The sequence below is a fragment of the Melanerpes formicivorus genome, unplaced genomic scaffold, assembly GCF_026170545.1.
Source record: "Melanerpes formicivorus ecotype bairdi unplaced genomic scaffold, bMelFor1.0.p_v2 SCAF_16, whole genome shotgun sequence".
NCBI lineage: Eukaryota > Metazoa > Chordata > Aves > Piciformes > Picidae > Melanerpes > Melanerpes formicivorus.
Genome location: NW_027142368.1, coordinates 7,889,793 through 7,917,631, shown reverse-complemented (window position 1 = coordinate 7,917,631; position 27,839 = coordinate 7,889,793). Strand labels below are relative to the sequence as shown.

General features: G+C 40.0%; 1 protein-coding gene and 1 long non-coding RNA gene across 4 annotated transcripts in view; one reads left to right on the top strand and one right to left on the bottom strand.

Annotated features, from left to right (window-relative positions):
- LOC137445866 (uncharacterized) overlaps positions 1-21,800 on the top strand; it is a 119,063-nt gene extending 97,263 nt beyond the window's left edge. For 2 of the 3 annotated variants that reach the window (XR_010988510.1, XR_010988509.1), the window contains exons 7-9: positions 14,070-14,165; positions 18,844-18,935; positions 20,356-21,800. This is a non-coding gene — a long non-coding RNA (uncharacterized lncRNA). The remainder of the gene's footprint in view (positions 1-14,069; positions 14,166-18,843; positions 18,936-20,355) is intronic. The other variant, XR_010988511.1, reaches the window with a different exon arrangement.
- GALNT18 (polypeptide N-acetylgalactosaminyltransferase 18) overlaps positions 1-27,839 on the bottom strand; it is a 173,780-nt gene that overhangs the window by 8,317 nt on the left and 137,624 nt on the right. The window contains exons 9-11 of the mRNA XM_068147981.1: positions 24,567-24,704; positions 21,794-21,889; positions 660-824 (exon numbers count right to left, since the gene is read on the bottom strand). Coding sequence (XP_068004082.1) covers positions 660-824; positions 21,794-21,889; positions 24,567-24,704 — 399 coding nt within the window. The remainder of the gene's footprint in view (positions 1-659; positions 825-21,793; positions 21,890-24,566; positions 24,705-27,839) is intronic.

Sequence of the window (27,839 nt, the reverse complement as noted above, 5' to 3'; positions counted from 1 at the left end):
CCATAAGCAGTAGATCACAGAGCACGTCCTCTAGCACCAGAACTACAGTGGCTTTTTTTATAGTTCTCCCTTGTATTTCCGAATCAGTTATGAAGCATGGATACCAGGCCTGGACTCAGGGTCCTGTCAGCTTTCTCACCACTGAGAAATCACTTCTCAGCCTTCGCTTGCAATTCTTTCTCTCTCCCTCACACACATACATGCACATAAAAGCATTAGTACTTTTAAGTAAGGAACTGCAAAAGTAGCTCATGATGAGGCTGTGATCACCACTCACACCCCCTTTCTGAGTTGCTACTTCAAAAAAACCCAACCAACAACCACTTTGTTTCTTTTTCACAAATAGGTCACTTTGCACTTGACACCACCAAAATAACAGGTGGTTTTGGTTTGGTTTTTTTATTTTAGATAATTCTGTAGCAGTCACTCTGCTTTAGAAACAAATAATTTGTTGTTAACTGAGAAAATTTAATACAGGTTTTATTACCCCTGGAGGTAGCTGATGCTGGGATCAAATGTAAACATAGCTTCCTGGCTCTATGCAAAGTGAGCAAGGATGTATCTGGTTCTGTTTTGTTAATAAGCAAACAGATTACTCACTCTTTGGATACAGAAACAGAGCTTTGAACTTTCTGAAATGTCTGCTGAGTAAGAATTACCTGAGTAAACTGCCAGTAAAGCTTCATTCTCTTGGCTTTGGCATAATTGCATTCAATGAGCCTGGGCCTGCTGTTCACATCCACCAGGCATCTGTTGTCATCATCGTCGATAGTGGGACTCAGAACACCCACATGGAGCTGCTGATTGCTTGTGTAATAAACATTCTGCAACAGGAAGCACAAACAGGATTTGTGGCCTCTGGACAGAAACAGCTAATGGCAAAGATAAATTCTCTGAATCACAGTAGGCTGACCCCACAGTAGCTTTTGAATTACTTCCTTTCATGCAGGAGGTAACACAGTATTTTAAAAGTTGTTCTAAATGACAATTAATGAGTTGTTAATTGTTTCCAACACATAAACATTGGTTTACTACTTAATAGAAAACAGGAAAAAAAAAATAATAATTAAGCTGCCTCATCATGTGCCTTACTACTGTTTCCCATGGTCATGCACCATGGGTCTTCAAAGAGCAAGATGTTCAGCCTCTAGCAGGAAGTGGGGTTAGTTTGAGTATTGCCATCAGCTGTGATCATAATGTTTCATTTGAGGATAGTACCTAACCAGAGAAGTAAGGAAAGAGCACAGCAGTTCAGCAGCAAGGATCTCTGTCTTTTAATATGACAGAAATATCAGTGAAGGTTTTCCACAACCAAATGCTAAAATGCAAGTTTAAAGCAGCTAACCAGAATCCAGTATACACAATAAAATATTATTAGACAGATACACATGGCAGGAGAGAAAATAGAATGACCATGTTTCATGCTGTTCTCATTTTATTTTGTGTATGTCAACACACACTGACAGAAGAGCCTGGAAAATGGGACCAGACACTGGCTGTCACAGCCCTCAGTGATTACACTTACGACAGAAGGCATGAGACTATTGTATTACATCAATTCTTTCCACTCTCACTACAAACAACTGGGAGGTTTCTCTAGAAGAAAGAAAAAGAAGGGGAAGGAAAGTGATCTTGCCAGACAGAGCTGATAATGTGTCCCCTTGAAGATTACAGGTTACATATAAGCTCAGAACGATAACACACTGGGATTGTCTGTTTGCTAAACACAAATAGAATTTATTTTGCTGAAATCAGCCCTTTTTCTTGAGAGGACCGTGAGAAAGATGAAATGGCAACATGGTGCTTTGGAAGCCTCACCTGATAAGGGTAGGTGTAAGGCTTTGACAACTCTAGTAGCATCAGAGTCACAACAGACAAAGAGATGGCCAGAAGCATCACATTTATGTATCCATCATTTTACTGTATCCATTCTATGTGTCTAACAAAGGGGAGGTGGAAATTATGCTGTGTGTATTTGGGAATCTTCTGTATTCCCAGAGTTTGATGGTACCATCTGCTGGTGTTCATTGTTGATGTGGGTTTATATGTGTGTATTCTTATTTGTGAAAGCTCTGACAACATAAATTACAAGTAGGAGAGAAAGCAGAGAAACAGAACAAACGAGGACTGATGATAGATTGAGGAGTTAAATGTAAAATGCAACTCTGAACACTGGAGTCGGTCAATGCAGGGATTAAATATAGATCAAAACAAATGGTTGTGTTTCTGTGCAAGACTCTGTCACCTGTTTACCCACCTGGAAGATGTCAGTAGCAAATGTAAACTGACATATTTGCATAAAAGTTAATGAAGTTGCTATTAACCGTTTATACTAATCAAAGGTTTGACCAAGATTCAGTCTCTTCACCACATGGAAATAACAGAAATCTGAGTTAGGTGAAGTCTAGGTTTTAAGAGTCTGAATAGAGAAATGAATAGTTGAGTCATGGCTTTACAGGAGAAGTGGAGGGTGAAGAAAAGGACCTAGCAGAGCACGTTTCCAAAAGGGCTGATTATTACTGTGGAAAGACAAACCAAGACCACAGGCCAGACTCCATTCATAGATTACATAATTAACATTCCTGTAAATGAATATAATGCTGTAGAAAAGGAGTACACTTTTAGAATGCACATTCCAGACAGACCAACAGGAATTATTTTAGATACATTTAAGATCTATTCAGATGCTTTTTTTGTGGAGAGATATTGAGGTAGATACAGCAAGGCAGTGAGATCAAGATGATCTTTAAAAGGGATCGTTAGGACATGTTGACTTCACAGATACACATTTTGTTGCAGCTCATTTGGCACTTATGTAAAATTACTACTAGAAAAATGAGAAGGAAATTGTCACAGAATCACTAGGTTTGGAAAAGACCTATATGATCAAGTCCAACCATTATCTAACTCTAGAAGGGCCACTACTACACCATATCATTGAGCACCATATCTAAACACCTCCAGGGATGGAAATTCAACCGCTTCCCTGGGCAGCCTATTCTAGTCTTTGATAACCCTTTCAGTATAGAAGTTTTTCCTCATGCTTAACCTCAGTCTCCTTTGGCCATTTCCTCTTGTGCCATTAGTTGTGACTTGTGAGAAGACACCAACACCCACCTCTCAACAACCACCTTTCAGGTAGTTACAGGGTAATAAGGTCTTCCCTCAGCCTCCTTTTCTCCAGACTAAACAATTCAAGATCCCTCAGCCACTTCTCACAAGACTTAATCTCAAGATCCTTTGCCAGCTTCGTAACCCTTCTCTGGACCCACTGCAGAATCCCAATGTCTCTTACACTGCGGTGCCCAAAACTGAACACAGTGCTCAAGGCACAGCCTCACCAGTGCTGAGTACAGTGGGCCAGTCAACTATTTGTGTTTTGCACTAACAAAGTGATTGTTAATTCAATTTTTTAGCACACTGTCACCAAAGTAAACATGGTAGAAGAAGATCAAGGTAGTCATCAGTCACTGACAACAAAGGAGCAGGCTCCACTGTCATTCCAAGGTGGCCACGCCATAGCTGGGGTTTCCTTGTGCAAAAATAGTGTTGTACCTGCAAACCCTCAGGGTTGAGCTGTTTCTATGAGCTTAGTCTTAGTCTTCTCAGCCTTTCTCAGTGTGGCCTGAAGGTAATCACTACATCGTCCTAGGCCCAATTCAGAGTACAACTCTTTTTTGAATGATGGCTGTGTCTGGGAGCAGGGGGTGGAATTAACACAATTCTGCTTGTTGGCAAAACTGTACAGAAATAGAACAATCAAAAGCAATTATGTTTAATAGAGATAATTAGCAGGTTGTTGCTTATCTTTAGAGAACTCACCCTACCTGCTAATATCACCTCATTTTTCATTGTCATTGAAATTAGAAAAGAGGTGTGAAATCCTGTATTCTCACCTAGGATGGGAAATGCACCTTCAGCTCTCAAGGTAGCATGTAAAAATAACTTCAAACTGAAACAGACTGTTATGGTGGGAGTTAGGCTTTCTAAGCAGGTCCTTTCAGGAAGTTGCTTTGCTTATCCAGTAATATCGATATCAATGATCCTGTATGTTAATGATCATGGATTAGTATCGTTAATGTTAGTATCACTAATCATATCCAATAATACCATCTCTTATTTCAAAATTGAAAACTTTGCACAACTTGGTAATTTGACTGCTGTACCTTTCTAATGGAGGGATCCCATCAAAAGCACATACTACCTGCTACAGCAGCCTGCTACATTGCCCAGAAGAGTTTTCCCCAGCTCAAGGACAAAAGAACATCCAGTCAGTCAGGGCCTGGCAAACTGAAGGGTGCTGATGTGTTTTCTAAAAAGTTACCAACTTGATTGCTGTCTCCTAATAATTTTGGTAGGCTACTCAGGTCTTACATGCTGTGTTGCAGTGGTGCAGTCCAGAATCAGAGGATCAACAAGGTTGGAAAAGACCTCAGAAATCGTCAAGCCCAACCTGTCACCCAACACCTCATGACTAACTAAACCATGGCACCAAGCACCCCATCAAGTCTCCTCCTGAACACCTCCAAAGACAGTGACTCCACCACCTCATGTTGGACTCTGCCCATCTGTCCAGCCTGTCGAGGTCCCTCTGGAGAGCCCTTCTACCCCCTAACAGATCAACACTTGCTCCCAACTTACTGTCATCTGCAAACTTACTATTAGTGGACTCAATCCCCTGGTCTAGATCATCAATAAGGATGGGGCCCAACACTGAGCCCTGGGGGATACCACTAGTGACTGGCTACCAGCTGGATGTGGCACCATTCACCACCACTCTCTGGGCTCGGCCCTCCAGCCAGTTCCTAACCTAGGGCAGAGTGCTGCTGTCCAAGCCACAGGCTGACAGCTTGGCCAGGAGTTTGCTGTGGGGAACAATGTCAAAGGCCTTGCTGAGGTCAGATAGACTACATCCACAGCCTTCCCCACATCCACCAGGCAGTCACCTGATCATAGAAGGAGATCAGGTTGGTCAGGCAGGACCTGTCCCTCCTAAATCTCTCTGCCGGGAGAGCAGTGAAGACCCTGGTAATTCAGTCAGACTTTTTCCAGTGAAAACATTTCAAACACCTACATGAAATAAAACCTGCAGAAACCCCCATGATGCTGTAGAACAGAAAAAAAAGTAAATGGGCTCTGCTTACTTGAACACAAATACATGGCTTTGTCCTCACAATAATGTGATGGAGAGTTTCTAGTCACAAGAAGGTCAATTCCTATTGCAATTAACACAGAAATTCCACTGACTCTGAGTAATGAGACTTTTGGCTGCAAGTTTATTATTAAACTTTGAAAAGCCACCAGAGTTGATAAAGACCTAGAGCTGAAGTGGGTAACCATTTGCAGTAAATTATTCATAGGAACCAGTTTATCATGTAGCAAAAAGTTGCAGTAAGATGTTCAACTTAACACAAGATTATTATCTGAAGGATAAATTGCCAGCTCCCCACTGGAAGTTTAAAGCAATACACACCAATTTTCAGGCTGAAAGCCATTTGTAATCCTGATGGCAATGTTCCCAGATGAAATCACACTGGAGACTGGGACATGACTCTGCATTTATAATGAGCAAATGGAATGCTCTCCACCAGCAGCATTTATTTGCTGCCTTGCTTTCAGCATAAGAACTACAAGAGATCAGATTCACCACTGCTGTGTTCCATCTGTGAACTGTGTTTTCTTTCAAACAAATCCATGAAGTCATTTATTGTCAGAGGTAATATATTAGCATATTAGGTCCAAAGTCTCACAATAGACTCATATTTGACTACAACTGCAGCTAAAGAGCAGTCTGGTGGATTCCAATAAATCCAAACTTAGCTAACATTGCTGTTACTTGGCAATTTATGTGCATAGAATGCACTAGGTTGGAAGGGACCCCTGAAGGTCATCTTGTCCAACTCCCCTGAAGTGAGCAGGGCCATTTTTAACTAGATCAGGTTGCTCAGGGCCCCATGAAGTTTCACCTTGAATGTCTCAACCACATCTCTAAGCAACTTTTTCCAGTATTTCACTACCCTCACTGTGAAGAGCTTCCTCCTAATGTGAAAAGCCTCCTCCTAAATCTACCCTGATCTAGTTTAAAACCATTGCCCCTCATCAGTGGTTGCTCCTGACTTCTATCCCAGCATTTCTTGTTGCAATAAACACATCTGAATGAAAGAACTTTCCAACTCTGATAAGAAACCTCTTGAGAGAATCCAAGTTCATTGTGAATAACACAAAAACATACAGCACTAAGATAAAAATCAAGTGTTTTGCCATTTACTATTCATGTATGAAGTGACAGGAGATAGAGGTTGTGCTGTCCTGTACACACAATCAGCAGTATCTCTGCATTTTGTGCTGTCCTAAAAGAATTACTGCTGATGTACAAGCACAAGAACAGGGACTGAGAATTACAGAAAGTTAGCCCAAAGTCAAGTCAACTCTCAGAAGATTCATATTATTTTTCTAAGGGACCTTAGGATCATCCAGTTCCAACCCCCCTGCCATGGGCAGGGACCCCTCACACTAGGTCAGGTTGCTTAGAGCCACAACCAGCCTGGCCTTAAAAATCTCCAGGGATGAGGCTTCCACCACGTTCCTGGGCAACCTGTTCCAGTGTCTCACCACCCTCACGGTGAAGAACTTCTTCCTAACATCCAATCTGTATCTACCCACTTCTATTTTTGTTCTATTCCCCCTAGTCCTATCACTATCTGACACCCTAAAACGTCCTTCTACATTTGCTCATTATAAATGCAGAGTCATGTCCCAGTCTCCAGTTTGTCCATGTTGATAAGCTATGATACTTGTCTTAGCCATGAGCTGTACACCAAGTGCAGCAACATCATAATTTAGACCTAAATTGTGTGCAAGGAAACTACTCATTCCTTCCCTTTGGTGTTCAGGTTTGTGGCTACTGAATTAACCCACCAGCATATCTATTATTCACACAGAATCACAGATTCACCAAGGTTGGAAGCGACCTCAAAGATCATCAAGTCCAACCTGTCACCACAAACCTCATGACTAAACCATGGCCCCAAGTGCCACGTCCAGTCCCCTCTTGAACACCTTCAGGGATGGTGACTCCACCACCTCCCTGGGCAGCATATTCCAATGCCTAACAACTAAAGTGACCTATTGCTGCTCTTCATGCCCATGCACTAATTAACTTTTGAACTCAAAGCAACAATATTAGATAGCAATAAAGCTAATGTGATCAGAACCCCCCAAATTTTAACATACTATTTTAATAGGAAAGAGACAAGAACTCAATGCCAGACTTACTAATTTAAATTCATGACCTTATAGTGCAGTAGAATAACTAATTCTGCTGTTGCCTGCTTTGGTATTCTGCTTTGGTTTTATTTTAAACAAGCAAACAGAAGTCCTCTTCCTTAAGCTTCACTTTTTAAATTAAATAGAGCTGTCAGTTGTTTTTACATATGCTTTCAGTACTTACATTCAGAGTTTACCCAATGTTGGTAACTACAGAATTACAGAGACATGGATAAACCAGCCTTGTTGCCCTTCTCTGGACACATTCCAGAAAATCACCTGTACCATTCTGTGCTGTAATTTCTGACATCATCAGTTAAGCTTTTCTCTTTTTGTAAAAGGTTGAAGTGTCCTTTACATTTCAGGGTTAAGTTTGTGCTAACTGCTGTAACAGAGGGGAGCCTGTGGCATGGTTATTCACTGGATAGGAGTGAGAGTGGGAGCATGGTGCAGCTCTCAGTCCCATGGAAAGAAAGGAAAGTTATTCGGTGTTCCCACCCTGGCACATTTGGTAGTATTTCACCTCTTACACCAAGTTAAGCCCATTAAGCTAAAGAAAATTCTGATACGTTAAAGGACAGCATCAAAATCAAAGCAAATCCTTAACTACAGTAGCCTCCAAAAAGAAAAACATTATTCTTTAGCTGTAGGGGATATATTTCAAGTAACAAAGTCTATTTCAACTATTTGTTTCAGTCTTTGTTGTTGGTCTCTCTGGAGAGACTGACAGAAGCTCATGAAATTGTATCTAACTCAGCTGTATCCTAAAAGAAAATTTCTTTCCTGAAACATTTTTAAGCCTTCCAAGGCAAATGGGAAATACATGTACTTTAATGCAAATGGCACTTTTCCTGCCCCTCAAATGCCTTGAAGTGGTAGCTTCACTGTTTGCAGGGTGACAGCAAATGACGCAGAGAAAGAAGTCAGCATCTAGAATTTAAATTGAGAGCCTGTATGCTGTGGCCTTATGCAGACTGTAGCTTCGATCCGGCCTATGTTCATGAATAAATTGCAAAGTTCAGAGCTTTGCAAATAAAATGTTTCTCAGGCTGGAATATTGTGCTTGCATCCCAGAGATTCCTGCTCTCCTGCTTTTCTGGTACCCAAGAAAAGGGCAAAGAAAAGCATCCCCTGATACATTTTCACTACTGAATGTGCTTTTAGTGCTAATGACATGTTTTGTAGAAAAGATGGAAATGAAGAAGTACATTAGAAGTAACCCTACATGAAGATTTCTTGCCACAAGCACTTAGCTTTTAAAAAGACTTTCTAGACTAGGAACAAATAGTAAGAAAATCTCTTTAAAAAGCAGAAAATTGCTTTCATATCAAGTAGGACACTCATGCCAATTCAACTGTGCTAGCTGTGCAGGAAGTCTTACTGCACTTGGCCAAGGGAGCTTAATTTCTCCTGTGACTAAAAACACTGCCAACTTCATACTGTGCCCCTTGCACAAATCAGGTTGTAAACCATGGCAAAATACTGTGATAGGCAAAAAGCACATTGGTTAATTGTGCAAATAGCACAATACATGCCTCTTGTTTTCATTCACTAGGACTTGATTTCTGAGGGCTTCACTTACCCTGTAAAGATTTGCATAGAAATAGAGGCCTTATAGGTACCCACAGGCCAAGCAGAAGAGGCTCAGTGTTTATGAGAAAGAGCTTATGAGGTACATGAGGCAGCAAAGTAAAACTAAAGGCTCTACAGCCAGGCTGCCTAAATGACCTTCAAGTACAACAGTGAATAGCTAAAGCTATGCTAAGCCTCAGGCTGCCAAGCTATCACTAGGCTGTGAGGCTAAGCTGCCTTCATCATGAAAGGCAGATTATGTCACAGATTTTCTCCTGCATTTTCTGCCTCTCTTAAGAGCCTTTATTTTATTATCTGCAGTAGATTTATCCTATAATGGTATCTCCAGGACACAGACCTAAGGAAAAGAAAAAGCCCTCCGTATTGCTGTTTAGAATTACTACAAAAACTAAGCACATCAGTCACTCACAACTAAGAGTCACCGAGTGTTTGCAATATAAATAACACAGTTCTTTCAGGGTGTTTAAGTAAATTCATTTTACAATATTGTTTTGACTGTTCTAAACCAACAAAAATTAGGGAAATCGGGTCCTGCAGAGTATTAGCCAAGTATGCCACACATCTAGCAGAATAGCTCACTTGACAATTCATATTTAAATTTGCCTTCAGTGCTGAAGAAAGTCCCAATTCTCACAGTCTATTTTTGCAAACACAATTATTCCTGTTACCATCACATTGAAATAAAAAATGTAACCTGTGGGAAAAAAAAAAAGCAACCTGATTGCTCCAGAAGTTCTTGAGACACCAAAGTCACAAGCTGCTAGCAAGGAAGGGGTTAAATTTGATGTGGGTGAAGGGACTTAGTATCACAACTATGTTAGACATAAATAAATAAAACCATGTTGAGGCTGTCACTGCCACGATTCAGCAGCACTAATCCCATGATGCTTATGTAACGCTGACATCACACAGCCTTCTGAAGTCACCTGGTACCTGCTGTGTGCTGAAATGGTGAGAACACTGCAGGCATACTACAGCACAGAAAACTTTGATCACATTATGCCATATGAATGCAGTGGTATTAGATAATTTCTGCTGCAACAAAAAGACAAGGATTTGGTTCTGTGTTCACATAAAAGTGATGTGACAAAACTCAAACCCGACCTGAAATTCACAGCTCTGATTCACCATCACTGGCATCATCTCCTCATATACCAAGTTCTGTGCCTGCCCCTTGGTCAATAGACCTTCATATTTAATGCAAAGCAGCATGATCTACAAAAATTCCAGTTCTATTGTAGTAACTATCTCCATTTTCTCCATTTTTTTAACCTTCCTGTTGTTCTAACAAACCCTGTGAATTCATATGCTGTACTGCTATTTTTTCCTTCCCCAGCTGATGCAAACTCATTAGTGAGTCAGTCAGTGCAGACCTCACAATTTTAAGGCTAATTTCAGAGTTTGAAAGCACTAAAAATAATCGCAGAATGGAATATGCATGCTGAATAAATCACTTCATCTTTAACATAGCAAGAGCAACAAAGCTCCAGTGATCACAATCAGTGCAGTTCCCTGCTAAACAAACACAAAGTTAATATTGTAGTAACACCTGAATAACTTAAATGCATCCATCAGCTTTTCCACTTGATTGCTCTAAGCCTTTATGGAGACCCAGCCTCATACAGCAGAGCTAGCTATCATTATCTCTGTTGTTAATCAAAAGAAAAGTGTGTGTGGGAAGGGGGGAAATAGCAGCTATTTTTAAAGCTATGAGGTCCTTTACCTTACAAAAACATGATAAACCACCCCAATTTCTTTAAAGGCATACCACTGTCATTCCACTGTAACAATAAGTGTTATTTCTGTGCATTCTACATTGAATCAAAATTCAGAGTACTGGCTGTGATTGCCACTTAGTTGACATGTTAGTAGATTTTAGAGCCAAAGAGGACCATTATTTTTTCAACTTTGATCTCCCATATGCCATGGACTATATACTTCCATCTGCTTGCCTCTTACTTCTGTTTAATTACAGTTTCCAGAATCATGTTGGCTTTGATGACTTCAGCAGTTATTGTCACTGTTCCTTATAATGGCTGGTCACCTGCTCTGATGTGAATATACACCTTATTCCTTATCTGCATCCAGCTGGCTTCAGTTTCTAGCCATTGGTTCTTGGAAATAAAAAATGCCCAATTAAAGTCTCCAGTATCCCATGGTTTCTTTTTGTGAGAATCTTTCAATCTGTAAATACAACCAGGTGTAGATTGAACTCAACTCTTGCTAAAAGCTAGTCCAAGTGAGAAGTTCAAATAAATGATGTGACTAACATGGCTCTTTTCTTGGCTTACAAATCAATGCAGTTTTTTTTCCAGGTACTCATACTCATAAATATTCAATGAAGATTTTATGTGCACGAGTAATTTCTGATATTCTCTCTGCTTCCTGATTGGACAAGTGATGGTTAATGAGCAAGAGAAAAAAACAAACCCTTGTTCACAGAAACACACTGCAGATACAATCATCCCATAAACATATCTGCAAAGCCCTACTCTGCAAATGGTGAACAATGATAGAGAGAAACTAAGCTGAACTGCTGATCAGAATTTGAATGACTGCTGTGGAAGTAATATGGGCTCATGTAATTGCAGAGGGAGTTAAATATGCTTTCATGGGGACTGAATTTGGTCCATGAATTCTAAATGAGCCAGTGGATGACTTCAATTACTGGAATGACATAATAAAATCATCAATAAAACTTTAAAAATTGCCACGTGAATCCCATCTATGGTATTAACTACCTTCTCTAACAGTTATTCACATACTGTCAAGAACCTGAGAAACAAAAACCTGACCTTCATAACTTTAACTCTGATGAAGTAACAGACGAGACAGTATCACATCCATCAAAAGAATGTTTAAATTGACAACCATCCAACAATTACTACATCAATCTCCAAGTGCCATACATGTGTTCCAGTAACTATCTTGAACTTAAGCTGAATTTATATTTTAAGTGACAATTGGTTTTAAAAACTGTTGATTGACAATTTGCAATGAGAAAAGACATCTTTACTATATAGATAACTAATAATTGCTAGATGATGTGCAACTCTATTTCAAATTAATGCACTTATAAAACGTGAAATAGTATTGGATTATGAGACACTGCAGGTACCCAATACAGCTGCTGTATTTCTCCAAAAGCATTAATTAGAAATATTTTCAACTTAGCAAAGGAAAGCCCTGTCCTTCTCTGATTTTTGAGATAAAAATCAGATGAAATATGGAAATTTTTACACCTACTGCTCCTTGCAGAGAAAAACTGTTCATAGAAAATGGGAAGCTAATTTCACTGTTACTGTCAGCTATGGACAGAAGGTATATCTTCTAGCAAGTTCTCAGCTGCTGTGCTGTTGGTCACAAGCCAGTGAATATGGCATCACTGATGCTGAGCTACAAGCCGTATTTCTTTCTGAAGATACTTGGTTCCCCTGCAGCAGCCCTTGACTTTCAGCAGGTCTAGTACCCATGGTGAGGAACACAACTCAGCACTCCATACTAGTAGTGCTCATTTGCAAAGTACTTCAGTGAGATCCTTGAGTGATCCAACTTCAGGCACCTAAATCAGTGTTAATAGCCAAGCACTGCAGAAGTCAGCAGCAGCCTAAAACCACAGCAGCCAGTGTGATCCTAAAGTAGGATCCAGTCATACCAAGAGGCAAGAGGATTCAAGATGAAAAGGATAACGCTCAGGCTCAGAGCCACGTATAGCAATTAAAGCAATGCAGAGAACATACAAGGTATTGGTAATGTGATGCACGAAACAAAGGGGAAATACTTTAGAAATTATTAAAAAAAAAAAAAAAATCTAGGCAGAGCCTGCTGTACAAACCACCCAACTGCAAAAGCCCCAGGCCTGTCAGCTGTGCGGTACAGGAGAGAGCAGAGGTGGTACTTTATTAGTCCTATTGTTTCTGTGCACAAGTATTCTGTGTGGGCCCCACACAGACTTCTCTGTGCACTCTAAAAGTTTGCTTTCTGCTATTTTTTGCTGACATGACTCTCTTGTGCAGTAATGTGATGAAAGCTAAGTTTATCAAGTCTAGGTAAATTACATCAGAATTTTTGCCAGTTGAAGTTTCTAGTGCCTTTGTGGAAGTCCTGCTTTAGCAGGCAAAAGCTCTCCAACTGAACTTCTTTGAGAGCACTTTCTGAGCACCCTGACATTACTTCTGATCAGCATTTGCAATCTTTCCTCCCATTAAAGGTCAACTTATGCTTCTCTATCTTTTCAGCATGACCTGTAATGTATGCAAAAGTGCTCCTGTGGAACATTCAACGACACAGCTAGCTTGAAAGAATTCTTATCCATTCCAAGATGAGCACTACCCCTTTATTTAGAAGAGTGGATGACTGAACAGATATGGCACAGTACAGACAACTGTTTTTGTTCCTCTTATATTTAGAGGTTAGGGGTTTCACCTGCTTTTTTAAACACACATCATCTGTGGCACTGGGCCAAGTTACCCCTGACTCTTTTACTGCAGCTACCTGCATCATTTCTCATATGCTTATTTATTAGCTGGTATTAATGAAAATGACCTTTGGTTTCTTAGTGCCTTCTTGCCTTGAAGCTTTCAGTTAATTCAAGTTCTTGGTTTTGCTTCTGGTCCTAAATACCGTAGCACTCAAAAGAACTGAACTACTTCTGGAATTCTTGCTTTTCAGCTTCAGCTCAGATCTTGGAACCTCAATGTCAAGATTACTACTTTAGCCAGATCTCTGGTTTCACAGCTTATAGTAGTATTTTCCTTTTTCATTATTCATACTCCCATTCAGCACTAATCCTGTACACTTGGCAAGAATACAGGTTTCAAAAGCATCTAAGACATTTGTAAGTCTTTTAATTCTAGTCAACCTATCAAACACAGAAAAAATTTCTTTGAAACAAAACCATTTCTCAAAAAATACCTAAATGCTCTATGCTCCCAAATGAGAAAATCAGTGTTGCTCTTAGGGGAAAAAATAATGATTGCTTTTCAACTGTTTAGTTTCACTATGGTTGGAGTTTCAATTCCAAGTGATCAGTTCTTTCAGTTCTCACAGGCATATACAATGGTTTTATACTCCATAATTTCAAGCACAAAAATAAACAAGCAGCAGTAGCGATTCCATCATTTACAAATTGAGGGATGTAAAAGGTATTTCCTCTGATCCAGAATAATGCAGTTCTATAGCTTTGTTTCTTTGCTTTTGTTTTTAACCAGTGTAGTGCCCAAAAGCCCTGAAACCTGAAGATGGACCTCTTGTGCTCACTCCTTTGAAGTCAAAATGATCAGACAGATACTTGTACATTAAACCCAGTAAGTCAACACCTCTGATTTTTACTTGTGAATGAACAGCTATTTGGTTTCAGAGAATCTCTCCCACCAGGCAATAGATACTGTATTTGGATGAGCTAAGCAATACAGGAGATTGGGTAATGGTGGTAATATCTGTATCAACAGAAAGCCTCTTGAATCAAACCACAGCAAGTGCAGAAATAATTTACTTATGGCAAATGGTTCAGTCCAAAATTTACTCCAAAACTAGAAATCAGATTAGTGGATTCTTTCTCTAGAAACCTCACTGAAGTAAATAATGAGAATTTAGCCAGCATCAAAGTTAAGGCAAAAGATTAAAATCATAAAATATACAAAGTGAAATGATGCATTACAGTCTTCATCCATAACATGTCTCCAATATGAAGATAGACCAAGGAAGGACTAGTCAGTTTTGGAAACCTTTGACATCTCTGTGGCTTCCTGATGTACCTACCCTAAAGTGCATCCCTGATGCACAGATTCTAAAGAGGCTGCAGCTTTGAAAGTGTGTTTACTGGATGTGGCTTCTCAGGCATACATCAGAAAAACTCTCCACTTTGAAAAGGATTGCAAAAAACTAACACCAGACTTGCTTTCATTGTAAACAAGGTCACAGTTTCTATTACCTTTACTATGATCAAAACCAGGATTTATGCACTGAAAGAAATTAACAGAAATATAAATAGCCTCAATAAACTACTCAGCAGGGATGTCTTATGTAAGACATTAATTGCCATAGCAAGCAAGCCCTTTACTGAGTATGTTGAAAATGAAAATTAAGAGTTCATTACTGCTTATAACCAACCTTGCTAGGCAGATTCACTAACTGTAACTTTATCTTCTGGTACTTGGACCTTTACTCAACTAAGTAACCTAGATTGAAGGGAAAAAAGAAAAGAAGAAAAGGGCATACATGAAGTTAGTGTTAGGCCCCATGCTTAGATTATTCCACAAGACAAAGGAAAGCAATGCCCAGGCTGTGCTCACTCAGATGTTGCTGCTGGAAGAACATCAAGTGAAGTGCAGAGCCTGGGGCAGGGACACTAGGAATCAGGCTGACCAGCTCAGCTGCCACTCTCTTGATGCAGCTGCTTCATTTTGTATGAATAGTGACATACTCACTGTGGCTGCACAGAGGAATGACTGCTCTCTTTACAGCATGGTATGACCTTTCACTGCTAGCTGTCTGTACCAGGGCATGACTGGATGTTTTATACAGTTCAGTTTCTATATGAGACTCTATATGTGTCTGCATACACAAAATAATCACCATAAACCAGGTAACTGCTAGCTTCAGACCAATGCCTTAGCAGATCCTTAGGAAGAAATGGCACTGTGCAGAGCAGATGTCAGACCAGTCTTGTGCACAGACGCTGAGTGTGTCTAACATTTACCTTGAAGACAAACACAGACATAGATACTGAGCTTGCATGTGACTGACAGTTGTTAAAACAGCTGCTGTGCTTTTTATTGCTTACAAAAGACTCCCTGAAAATGTTTATTGTAGACATCTTCAGGGCAGTGATTCTTCAAGTTTGAGGGGTCATTGATACACATCAGCAGATTTTGTTCTGTTCTTCCTTATTCCCTGACAGCTACTGAAATGTGCTTGTATCAGCAGCTGCTAGATGTGAGCCCTTCTGTTTAACTATTTTCTTGCACAGTCTCAGCTTGTGATACTTGTCTTTTACACACACCTCCCTAAGAACATAGTCCTACTTCTAATCTCCTGTTTTCTGAAATGTCTGTATTTCATTGGAGTTTCTTAGAATGCTGCATTCTTGGCCTAGAATAATTACAATGTTACTCTTAAGTTTAATTTTTGGCAGTAGGAGAAAAAGAATATAGCCAGCTCAGGATGTCAGTCACCAGAGCTATATGCTGTCCTGAAACTTCAGAAACTCCTGTATCTAAAACTTTTTAGGAGAGCAGTGCTGTGGAGCTCTGTTGGCAGCAGTGTTAAAAAAAAACAGTGGCAGTATTCAGTATTTCCATGTTTCTTTCTTTTAAAGCAAATGGAAAGATGCCACGGAAAGGCTGACCTGTAGTAAACGATACAATCACATGTTGTCTCTCCATTTTTCCTTATAGAGAAATGTAATGCATACTTTACATACACAGAAAGCCACTCCTAAGAGTTACTGCATCCAAATTCCCTTTGCATTCATTCTGACAAAGCACATGGGTCTTGTCCTGGCTTTCCTGGTATTGACAATTGTCCAGTACAATGTGAATTTCATGAGGCACAGGAGTCTAAAGGAAATTTTAACTCTGCAATAGACTTATTAAAATTAAGGATCAATTTTGAGATGTTTATATTTGCCAAGCCTCAATAACCCGAAGATCACACTAACTTTAGTCTAGAGATGTCTAAATAATTAATTTAAAATAAACACATAAATTCCACCCCTTGTCGTCCCCCCCCCAAAGCAATTTAGACTCTTTTGATCATTATTTGCTGAACATATTTGAATTCTTCCCTCTCCTGGGTTTTATAGACTGGACTAATAACTGTTTGCGATCGACCCTCTACATTTTTGCTAGAATAAAATGCCTTCAGTGACTGCCATTGCCAGTCATATATATTCTTAGTTAGAAATAAGCAAACGCCTGAGTAGGAACAGCCATTATGCTAAGAAGTTTCATTGAAGAATAATAGTTATAATAAAAATATAGATGAATAATATTTTAAAAGGAGCACTCATGAATCCTTCAAAGAGAGTTTAGAAGTTTGTAGGATTTTCGATAGCTGCAGTTTCCAATACTTCGCACACTGTGCTTCGAACATAACATTAAGGTTTTGGGTCAGCCTCACAGTGTGCATTGGCACAGCTTTACTTGTTGGCATGACTTCCTTTCATTGCCTTGTGCAGAGATGCAATAATTCATACCAAGTTGGGCTGCAGTCGTCTGTTTCTGAGGGTCAGTTCTGCAGTCTCTTGTGAGAACATGAAGGGATATGAATGGGTGTGCCTTCTCACCTGCATTTCTTTTGTAGCAGTTCTCCCCATCTAATTTTCTGACCCTACTCCCAACCTGAATTCCTCAAAATCTAACTGGTTTGTATTGACTATCACATTCATAGCTTAACTGCTTATAAATTGAGGAATATATGAGCCAGAAGATATTGAACAAGGGAACAGAGAAATGCCCATTATCCCCTCAATCACAAGAACTTCTCAAGGTAGATCTACACTTAAAATATCACTTCAGCGACTAATGGCACTTGTTTATTGCAATAGTTATAGAGTCTCTAATAATGTGATGCTTCATTCTCAGCAAAGAACCTTCCAAATTATCACTTGGGAGTACTTTTAATACAGACCGTCATCAGTCTGCCTTCAAGATTACAGTCCTGGTTAAACAGCTGCATTCAACAACAACAAACATCTAGGCTCCAGAATTAGAAAGAGAGGGCAGTCAAGCCCAACGCAGATACTTTTCCATGCAAATGGAGGCAGTGCTGGAAATGGATCTTTTATAGCTTTGCTTCAACAAGTTCAAGAACTAAAACACTACCTTCATCCTTTTCTGCATGAACCACTGAAAAAAAGCCAACACAGCAAACCCCTGCAACTTCAGATGAACTTTACATTTTGTATGGCTTTGCCACTACTATTCCTCTTTCTTTCCTTTCCATTTATCTCCTCTCACTTCCTCTGTTACCACCAGTCCACTTCATCTCCCAATCTTCCTGTTTCCTTATATCATCATACTGAAGGGGGGCTGTTTCCCTACCATCCCCAGCTGTTGCCACTGTATTTTTTCTTTGGCCAAGAACAACTGCAGGCTGCTGTGCCTTGCCTCTGAGCTGTTCTCATGCAATTAATGCAACACCATTTCTACCACCACTGAACACCATAGTGGGAACCTATTTTGACTGCTGTTGTTAACTGGTTTACCAAGTTGCATTTACTTTGTTAACTATTTTAATAGTTACAGAAGTCAGTTTGCTCAGTTGTTCTAAGAAGCAGCAGCACTGCACAGCAGGTGAAGTTTGATATGACAGGATAAGACATACATGAAAAGCCCCTTCCAAACAGCTGACCAGCAGCACACCAAAGGTATCAAACCCCCCTTATGGCCTTGTATGATGCACATCTAATAGCTGTCCAGTACCCGTGGCGACTGACTACAGAAAGTAACAGTAGATGTTCAGGTGTGACATGATTTTCTTGATGCATCTGGGGTGTGAGGCCAATATACTGTATGTTGCTGTACAGATGGGAATGGTAACAGCAGCACTGATTTTGGACATATAGTGACTAAAGACAGAAATGGAAGGAGGTGATGCTTAGAAAGCAGTACACTATGGCAGCACAACTGGGGGAGGATGAGCAACTTATGCTGCTACTTAGAAGTACTTAACAGAATCTATAATTATCTGGGCAACATTTTGTAATGAAATCATAAGTAAAGTAATAGCAATTGTTCCCTTAAATTAATGAGAATGCATTGCAGGATCACCGCCCGTTTGGCATCACCAGTGTATTTTTTTGCTCTTTCAACACGCAAGTTCTCTACTCAGTGGATGGTATTGCAACTCCTGAAGTGTCCAGGCTCCTGGGGACCAGGACAAAACATAGCTACCCTGGGAAGCACTCTCTGAAGACATAAGAAGGGTACAAAACATACCTAATCATGGATTCCAGTTTTTCAAATGCCTCTGTCTTTTCAGGCCAAGTCAAATACCCTGCTGTGAGAAATTGTTTCTCAGAAGTATCATGAGGACTACATTGAGATTTTCCATTCCATCCTATTTAACCACAGGTAAGATTTGCATCAGTTTTTTTACTTGCAGACCAGTACTACAAAATGAACACAGTTACAAAGTGCTCTAAAATACTTGCAGGAATGAACTATGAATGTGCTAATGTTAGTTCTAGCACTTGTATGGAGTGGATTGCTGAAAGGTTGAGGAATCAATCACAGATTCTGACGACTGTTCAAAATTAATCTTAAGCACCACAGGGAAAATTATTTCTAATCTTTTCATGGCAATATTTGAGGACATTTCCTTGCCATTTTTTTCTGCTTTTAATTATGAAGCTACACAGTAGTCTCAATATTGTCTGCAAAAAAATGGAGTGTGAATTTTTAATGTCAGGGACACAGCTCCCTTTCTTCTACAGAACATGCTAAAAGGAAACAGTAGCTGTACATACAATACTCAAACTACTACTTGATTGCAAATGACTCATCTAAGTCATTCCATGCAAAAAGATGAAAATCCCAAAATGTATGGGGGGGAAGTGGGACATGGACAGATGGGACGCTGTAGCAGTAACTAAGAACAGCAATTGAAATTGCATATGAGGGAATGGTTCCTGGCAACCAGATATATTAATGCATATCTAGATGCAATTCTGCAAACCCCCTCCACAGTGCCAGCTCTAAAAGTGTAAACGGTAAGCTGCAACAGTAAAACTGCACCAGAACTAAGAATGGCATCATCAAACCCCTGGGTCATACAAGGAGCCTATCAGGGGACTAATCTTTTTGCCTGTTTTGATAAAGACTGACAGGTGTGCAAAATAACCCCCTGTATTGAATTACCCTCATGTCACCACTGCTAGAATAAAATTAGCATCTCACCAGTATCTTTTGTGCTTACTGGTGAGTTCACTAAGATGAAAAGAAATACTTATTCCCAAGTTTCCTATGTGGTACAGGACATGTAAATGGCTGAAGCTCTGTTTAAGCAAGAGATATAATAATTGCAATGGAAATCTTGTAGAAGCAAGCCAAATAATACCTGTTACTGCTTTCCCTGTTAGTTGTTTAGGTGGGTTGGATGTGATGATCTTGAAGGTCCCTTCCAACCTGGTTTATTCTAAATAAATTCTAAATCATAATCCCCAACACACAGAAAGTCTATTGCTCTGTTACTGGGATCTTGCTCATACCTGGGCCTCTTTGGGGGTTGTCTTTAACATTATTAGTTATAAAATTAACTACATAGGTAATGGGAAAGAGACACAACATTGTAAATATGAGAAGAGCAGAGTCTTGTCAAGAGAAGTTTCCCTTGCTACTTTTCCCTCTGTCATTTATTTCCTACTATCTCATTTAAACAGAACTTCAGCTGGCATTCAAAGGTAGTTTTTGATCTGGTGAATACTAAACTGCTAATTGAAGTTTTGTTGTTGTTGTTTTAGCTATAATTAAAATTTCTAATTGGAATTTCCAGCTGTGCCTGTAGTGTGCTGTTATCATAGATGATGTGCCAGAAGACAGTTACATCGTGCTCCCAGAAGATGAAGAATAATGGCCCTGTCTCACAGGTGAATGACACAGTTCCTGAGCAAACACTGAGGACTAGCTCAAAAACCTCCTGGAGGCAAACAGTGGTTACCACATAATTATGTGACAAACAAAGCCACAGCCCATGCAGTGAGCAAGTCTGATGGATGGGATTTTCAGACATTTTTGTCTTCATCATTCATAATTTACTCAAGCATGACACCACTAGCGATCAATAATAAAGGCTCTTGGCGAAGGAAGCTGGCACAGAACACAGTTTTAGCATGTGTAACTTGACAAGGAAGTACAGAACCATATCTGAATTTCACCAAACTCATATTTCCAGTTCACTCTGAGTTGCAGGTACAGGGCACAAGACCTTGTTGCTCTGTGTTTATTTCTGAGATATCAGGCAGATGAATTTCCTGTGCAGTCAAGTCATGTAACTGATTCCATGGGAAATACACATTCTGTAATTTAAGTAGGGGCTTTTTGAGAAAGCAAATACAAAGGGTTGTCAGAGGAAAAAAAAAATCAAACTGGAGGGATTTTTCAGTTTCTCCAGTCACTCCCACAAATACCTCCGTTTCCTTTACATCATTTTTGCTTCTGTTACTTTTCAGTCAGATAATCTGCCATGTCTCTGACAAGCACATTCTACACCATGTAACATATTTACTGTCATGATTTACCTCTAAACACTTTCACCTATCCCCATATACTTTATGACTTTGGGAGATACAATGTCTTAACCTTTCTGTTTGCCAGGTTAATAAATCTAGTTGTCATGTAAGAAAATGGAATGTTTTTAGTAATCTGAGTCTTTGGCATGTACTAGAGTAACAGGACAATGGAAGACAAAAAAATGGAGCTTTAGAAGAAGGGATTTCACAAGAGGAGGGTTTGGCATTTGACACAGCTGTGTAAGTGTGAAGAAGGCAGCTGTACATTTCAGGTTTATGCAGATGAGACCATAAATATCAAGTGAAAAAGATGTTGCTTCTGATAATATATAAGCAGATAATATAATTATAAACAAACTGTGAGTGTACATATGTAGAATGTTTGGAAAGGCATTGTTTCATTCATATGACATGCATAGTTAAAGATCAGAAATGAAAGCTTTTATCAACAAATCTGGGCCGGTGCTGACTCTTGTATTCCTTAAATTGTTTCAAAATGCACCAATAAACTCACAGCCAGAGCACAAATACAGCACTGAGTCACAGCTTACGGCAGAAAGAACATTCTAGCTTGCTATAAAAGAGCCACTAAACAGCTTATGGAGGCATTGTTGCAGGAAAATGCTGACAGGTACAGGTTGCTTCCTCCTACACAGTTTACTAGGAGCAGCAGCAGTATCAGAGACCATTAGACAAACTGACCTGTGGTGTCATTCCATGGCAGATATACATGATTGGGATATTCTCCGTGTCTGGCCCTTGATCAAGGCACAAATCACTTTTCAGGGAATTCTGCAGCTAAAGTAAACAGAAAGAAAAAGAAATCAAGCAAGGAAAAAAACATATCCTGTGATTACTTTATTTTCTATGCAAAACCCCCATATGTAGCCAAGCAAGGGAATGAAAAACGTTTGTTGCAGTGAAGCTACTGGAGAGAAGACACCTGGACTAAATTCCTCCTTGTCGATAATCTAACACTAGTGATTCCAATAATCTGGCAGGAGTTTTCAGGGAGGCAGATTTCAATAAGCCTTCAGAGATGATAATAATAATTTTTGATGTACATTTAAAAAAGTATTTTCTAATCAGTCCCTGCTACATACTCCATGCAAAAGACATGCATTTTCCCAGTGAAGCTAGCTGAGCAGCATGGAGGGAGTTTTAAAGACAGAAGAAAGGCCTGTAATTAAACAGCTTTTCAGAACCACTCAAGTGAGTCTTCCAATTCCTGGAAATAATTCAAAAAAAGTTCTTTCTACTGACACTTGGAGACTTCTGGCCAATTGGTATGCACTAGCTCTTCTTTGCCCCATTCCAAGCTAGCCCACACACAGAAATCTGGCTATGAACAGACTGCAAAGTTCTTGGCTCTGTTCTCACAAACCCTCAGCATTACCTGTGCAGCACTGAGACAGAATCCTCTGAAAGCAAAGTGTGAAATTAATGAGCACAGATAGCTGGAAGGTCTTTGTAGTGTGAGGCCAAAGATGTGGACTGCATACACATGGGCAAGTATAAAGGTGGTCAGAGGTATAACATCAGTTCAGAGAACATGAGAGAATTCTCTGATAGAGGGAGTGAAGAGGTGATGTGGTTGGCAACCCCCTGTGATTTACTGAGCAGTCCTGTCAGCTGTGTACAGGGGCCTCCTTTGAGGTAAACAAATTGCTATGCTTAGAAAGGAAGTCTGGAAGTGCACTAGTACATAAGAAGCCTGGACAAAACTGAGACTGAGGCCAGGCAGTGAATAAAATCAAAACCTTTGTCATGGTTTAAGCCCAGCTGGCAATGAAGCACCCTATGGCTTCTTGTTCATTTCTACCTGCTCCCAGTAGGAAGGGGAGGGGAATCAGAAAAGAAAGGTATAACTTGGTAGTTTGAGGTAAGGACAGTTTAATAGGACAGCACAGGAAAGAAGAAACAACAATACTGATAGAAGGCGACATAAAGCAAGTGATGCACAATGCAAAGGATCACTCACTACCCAGAACTTGATGCTCAGCCCATTCTTGGAGCCATGACCCCAAGTTACATACTCAGCATGACCATGATGTCACACGGTATCCTTTTGCCTAGTTGGGGTCACCTGTCCTGGCTGCATCCCCTCCCAGCTTCTTGTGAAAATAAACCCTATCCCAGTTGATAGGAGGATAACCACCAACTCATCTCTACAAGATTTCCAACTCCAAATCAAACTCTAAATTCAGTAACAGACATGACAGATATCAACATGATGGAGAAAATACACATTGGGTATCAATACTGGCCTTGTTCTTAGCTGCAGCCCTCAAGAACAGAATGAAATTCCCCTCTCAAAGCTTTGTCTTACTCACAAAAGTAACCACAGCCATGACTCCACTCATAATCAGATGTCAGGCACCACTCTACATCTAAACCAACGAGAAGTATCAGCCTTATTAATTCAAGCCTGGATCCAGCACTACTTTCACCTTTTCAAAACCTCTTCCACAAAGCCAAATTCTAATGTCTGTCCTAGCTCTACTGTTATATAACCTTTCTACAACAATCCACATGATAAAAGCAGCTAAAACATCTGCCTTGACCAGCATCAGCATGCAACTCATCTGGGAGGGCTGACCCAGCAGTAAAACAGACGTAGAGACTTCAGAGTCCCAAGCTATAAAAAGAAACATGACCTCAACCCTAACAGCAGCTGTTTGGTGATCAGGCCCTACAGAGAGAAAGAAAACACTACTGTCCTTTTAACACCAGTCCTTCTCTGATAAGCCTTGCAAACTGAAAAATAAAATTACCTCTTCAGAGTTAATTTCTCAACTCTTATCCCAACTCTACAATTAACCTTTGAGTATTTGTAGAGAACTGATCCCTACAGAAAACAGCAAAAAAAAAACCCCAAACCAAACCACTGTTGCTAATGCTGAGGCCCAGACTCGTTGGAACCATCCCTTTCCAAGATCTAGTGGCTTGGTGACAACTAACAAGTGACCTGGATAATGCAGTTTATGACTATCAAGACTTAGTTATAATCCAGAGGACAATCAGGTTGCCAATGTCCATGCTGAAAACCAGATACAGTGAGTCAATACTGCCATTTGCTGCCTTGCAAACCCAGAGCCTTACGCAATAGAGTTAAGCTAGACTACTGAAACTGGGGATTTGCAAAATTATCTCAAACCTCAGGTTGGAATCAGAGTGTTAAATACACTAACTCCTAACTCATTCAGAAAGAAATTTGGTTCCCAAACCCTTATCCTGCCACCACCCCTAACCCTAGCTATATGCCACAGCATGAAGTTGACATAAATGATACAACTCTTCCTAATTCTCACGGTGCAGGAAGAGCTTAAGGATTCAGGGGATAAATGTGAGTAGTGACACTGTAGATGCCTACATACTAACCCTGTTCAGGTAACTTTTGCACAGTCTGCCTGAATTAGTTCTGCTATTACACCTTTCTCCTTTTTGGAACGGGAATTGTAAAGAAGAGCCTTACCACCCCATAGGCGATGGTATCTGAATACATCCTCATTTCTGGATACACGCTGACGAGATACCACCTAAAGGTCTTGCACTGGAGCTTTTTTCTCAGAGCCTTCCTCTCAGATATATCACCAATATCAATTCCAGAGTCCTGCACATAAAACAAAGGACAGAAAAAGCAGAAAAGGCATCGGTGAACTAACCATCTCCCTCATTGCAAAGATGACTATGACTGAAGATAATTATCAGTTTTTGGTTGCAAAGTGCGTCTGCTGCCCACCCATACTCCATGAGTGCTCCAATTCAGTATGATGCAGGTCACCATGGCAGAGTCTCCTTTGGTCAGTGGAACCACCCCTACTGACTTCAGTGGGGTTTAGATCTAGCTTCCAATGAATATCACTGTTGTTCTCCAATTTCTTAGCACTTCCCAAATCCAAAAGTAATTGGCAGGAAGTAGCAAGTTGCCCTAGAAACAACCTCATTGCTGGAGTCCTACAGTGGCCTAATCATTAGTACATGACACTTTCTGGCCATTTCTGAAGCCTGGGTTTACTGCTTCACTGCAAAGAGCAGAAGCTCTTCTCATCTTTCTGAAACATCACTTATTAAATCTCTCTTGTAGTAAAACGAGAAGTTGCTATTTTTGTTAAAAGCAATTTCAGAATATTCTCTCCCCTAATTTTTATTCTCGTTTACATTTCTAACTAACCAAATTTCTACTTATCATAAGAGCAAATCATAAAGTGTGAGTTTCATAAAGTGCCTGCATAGAAAAATCAATAATTTATCACATTAAAATCATGCAGTGGAAATTTTTAGAGAGAGATCTAAGTGCAAATCCATAGCTGCTATTTGACAGGAGGTAAAATGAAAACTTTTACTCCACACTCTGTTCTATCACTTCTGTCTCAGAACAAAACACAGGATATGTAAATTTTCATAGGGAATCCTATTAAATAATATTCTTTTATTAAACAACATCCTTTACTGGGCCATAAACACCCAAAGATTTTATCAGCCAGCAGATATGATTTAAAAATAACACTGGAAGCACCATTTTTTCCTAGTTACACATCAAAAAGGTATCTTTTTTAGTATGTAGGTCTCTGAGCTGCTGAAGCAATGACTGCTTCTTACATCCCAAAGCACTGAATTAATGTTAATCTGGAATATTATATTATGGAAGCATTTTCTATCAAAAATAAAACTGTCTTCCACATTAGCCAAGTACACTAAGGCATAAAAAGGGGTAACTCAGGTTAATCCTTATGAATGACTCCCCCCAAGCCCTAGTGTCATTCACAAAACTTTATGTGAAACTCCTCCTTCAACAATCACTTTTCCTGACTTTTCTATCAAGTGACTAGATAGAGAAATGTGCTGTAGGGTACTGCAAGACAACCAGCAGATCCCATGGAGCACCCATGGAGCACTTTGGCTGCACTTGTCAGCCTATCTGCTCTTTGTGGGAAGGAAGACACCAGCACACACACATTTGACTGCCAGCACAAGCAAGGCTTCCTAGAATCGGATATTAAATTGGTTCAGTGCATCCCAGCTCTATTCCCATGCAGCCCTGCAGGCTTCATTACTTGCTTCCCCACAGGTTGTGCATAAAGTAAGACAGAGCATCTGGGGCCTCCAGTAATCATGTCCTCCCATGCAGCCAGAAAAGGAAAATAGCCCACATATAGCGCACTGGATTTATCACCAGCCACAACTCAGTGTGTTCCTCAAAGCTGCGAATGTGATGGGAGGTAAAAAACCAAACCCACAACCAAGACCCAAAACCACAGGGGAGGACACATGGAGAGCACTGCTTTTGCTTCTGGGATGTGATAAATCTTTCCTTTGGGTTTTAAGTGCTTTTTGAATCTATCTAAACAGTTATGATGCAGAAATCACCATGGTATCCATTTAAAGCCCTCAGCACTTCAGAGCCACCCACAGAGATCCCAAGAAGGCAGTCATAGCACACTGCCAAATGAGTCTATCTCCTTTATATTGTTATTACCTCTCAAAGACTAAAATGCTGGAAACATCTGACTATAGGGCTTCTCAGAAATCTGGGAATTCTTCCATGGGCATAAAAAACAACAGGTCCTGTGGTTAACATTTTGGAGTAACATATATCATGGCAAGTCCCAACTGTTATAACTGAATACATTTCTATTACTTACATGGTCCATTACCAGAGTACCATTTCATCAGCTTCCACACAGAGTGACTCCTGTAGATCTCCACTTGTGTAACAGTTTTTGGCCATGCTATCTGTCTGTCCTCTCTGCATGTGTCTCTCAATGACATCTCAGCATCATTTTGCCTAAGCTGAAGCCAGGTCTGATTTGAAAATTGTCCCTCTGGTATTTCACCTTTAATTTTCTTGAAGTAAGCAAAGATGAAACAGAATATTGCCATCCAGCCTGATATCTAAATTTGAACTTATCCATCCCCAGCCTTTCTCATCCACCATTTCTTTGCCCCCTGCCTGAAAGTCTGTATTACAAATGTCCCACAAGCTGTTGTTATTATTTTGCTTCTTTACATTTAATGCTTCCTCTTTCTGCTGGTGTTTCTATACTGCACTGCCTCAAATGCTCTAATGCAAAGAAGTTTTCTTTATACTGGACGATTCTATTACAATGCTTGGAGGTGTAATTTTGTCCTGTGTTTTCATCTTTCCATTAAAAGGCAAACAGTTTCCTTAAGCATGTACTTGTTTCCTACTGCTCCAGAATCAGTTCAGCACATGGCTCAGGCTGTCAGAACAAAGCAGAACCCCAATGCTCTTTTAAGTCCTTCCTCATTTTCCACATGGCAAAAGATGGCAGTTGAGTGAACAACACTCGCTACAACAGAGGTATCTCATTACATTGCAGTAGAAGCCAGCACTATTAAACACTGCTGTAGCACTTGCCATTTCCAGCTTTTAAGTTTGCACTGTGGTTTGACAGCAGTAGCCTTTCTGAAGATGAAAAGAATTTGCATTGCAACTTACTCAAGCAGTTCAGTGCAATGATTTGTACATATGTGGTGGGAAATCACTGGAGATTGAGGTAGTAAGAAAGCATCTTACTTCTTCTCAAAATGATGAACAAAATCTGTTTTGGCAGTACAAGAACTACCATGAAAATATCTTGATGCACTTTGTTACCTGCAGAAATCACAGTTCAGTCCACATACTTTTTATTTCTCCTTTGTTTCAAATGTGTGTTTGATTCCTTTGTTTAATAGGGAGCATTAAAATTTATTATAGCAGGTGTGTATTGTCTGACCTATTGGC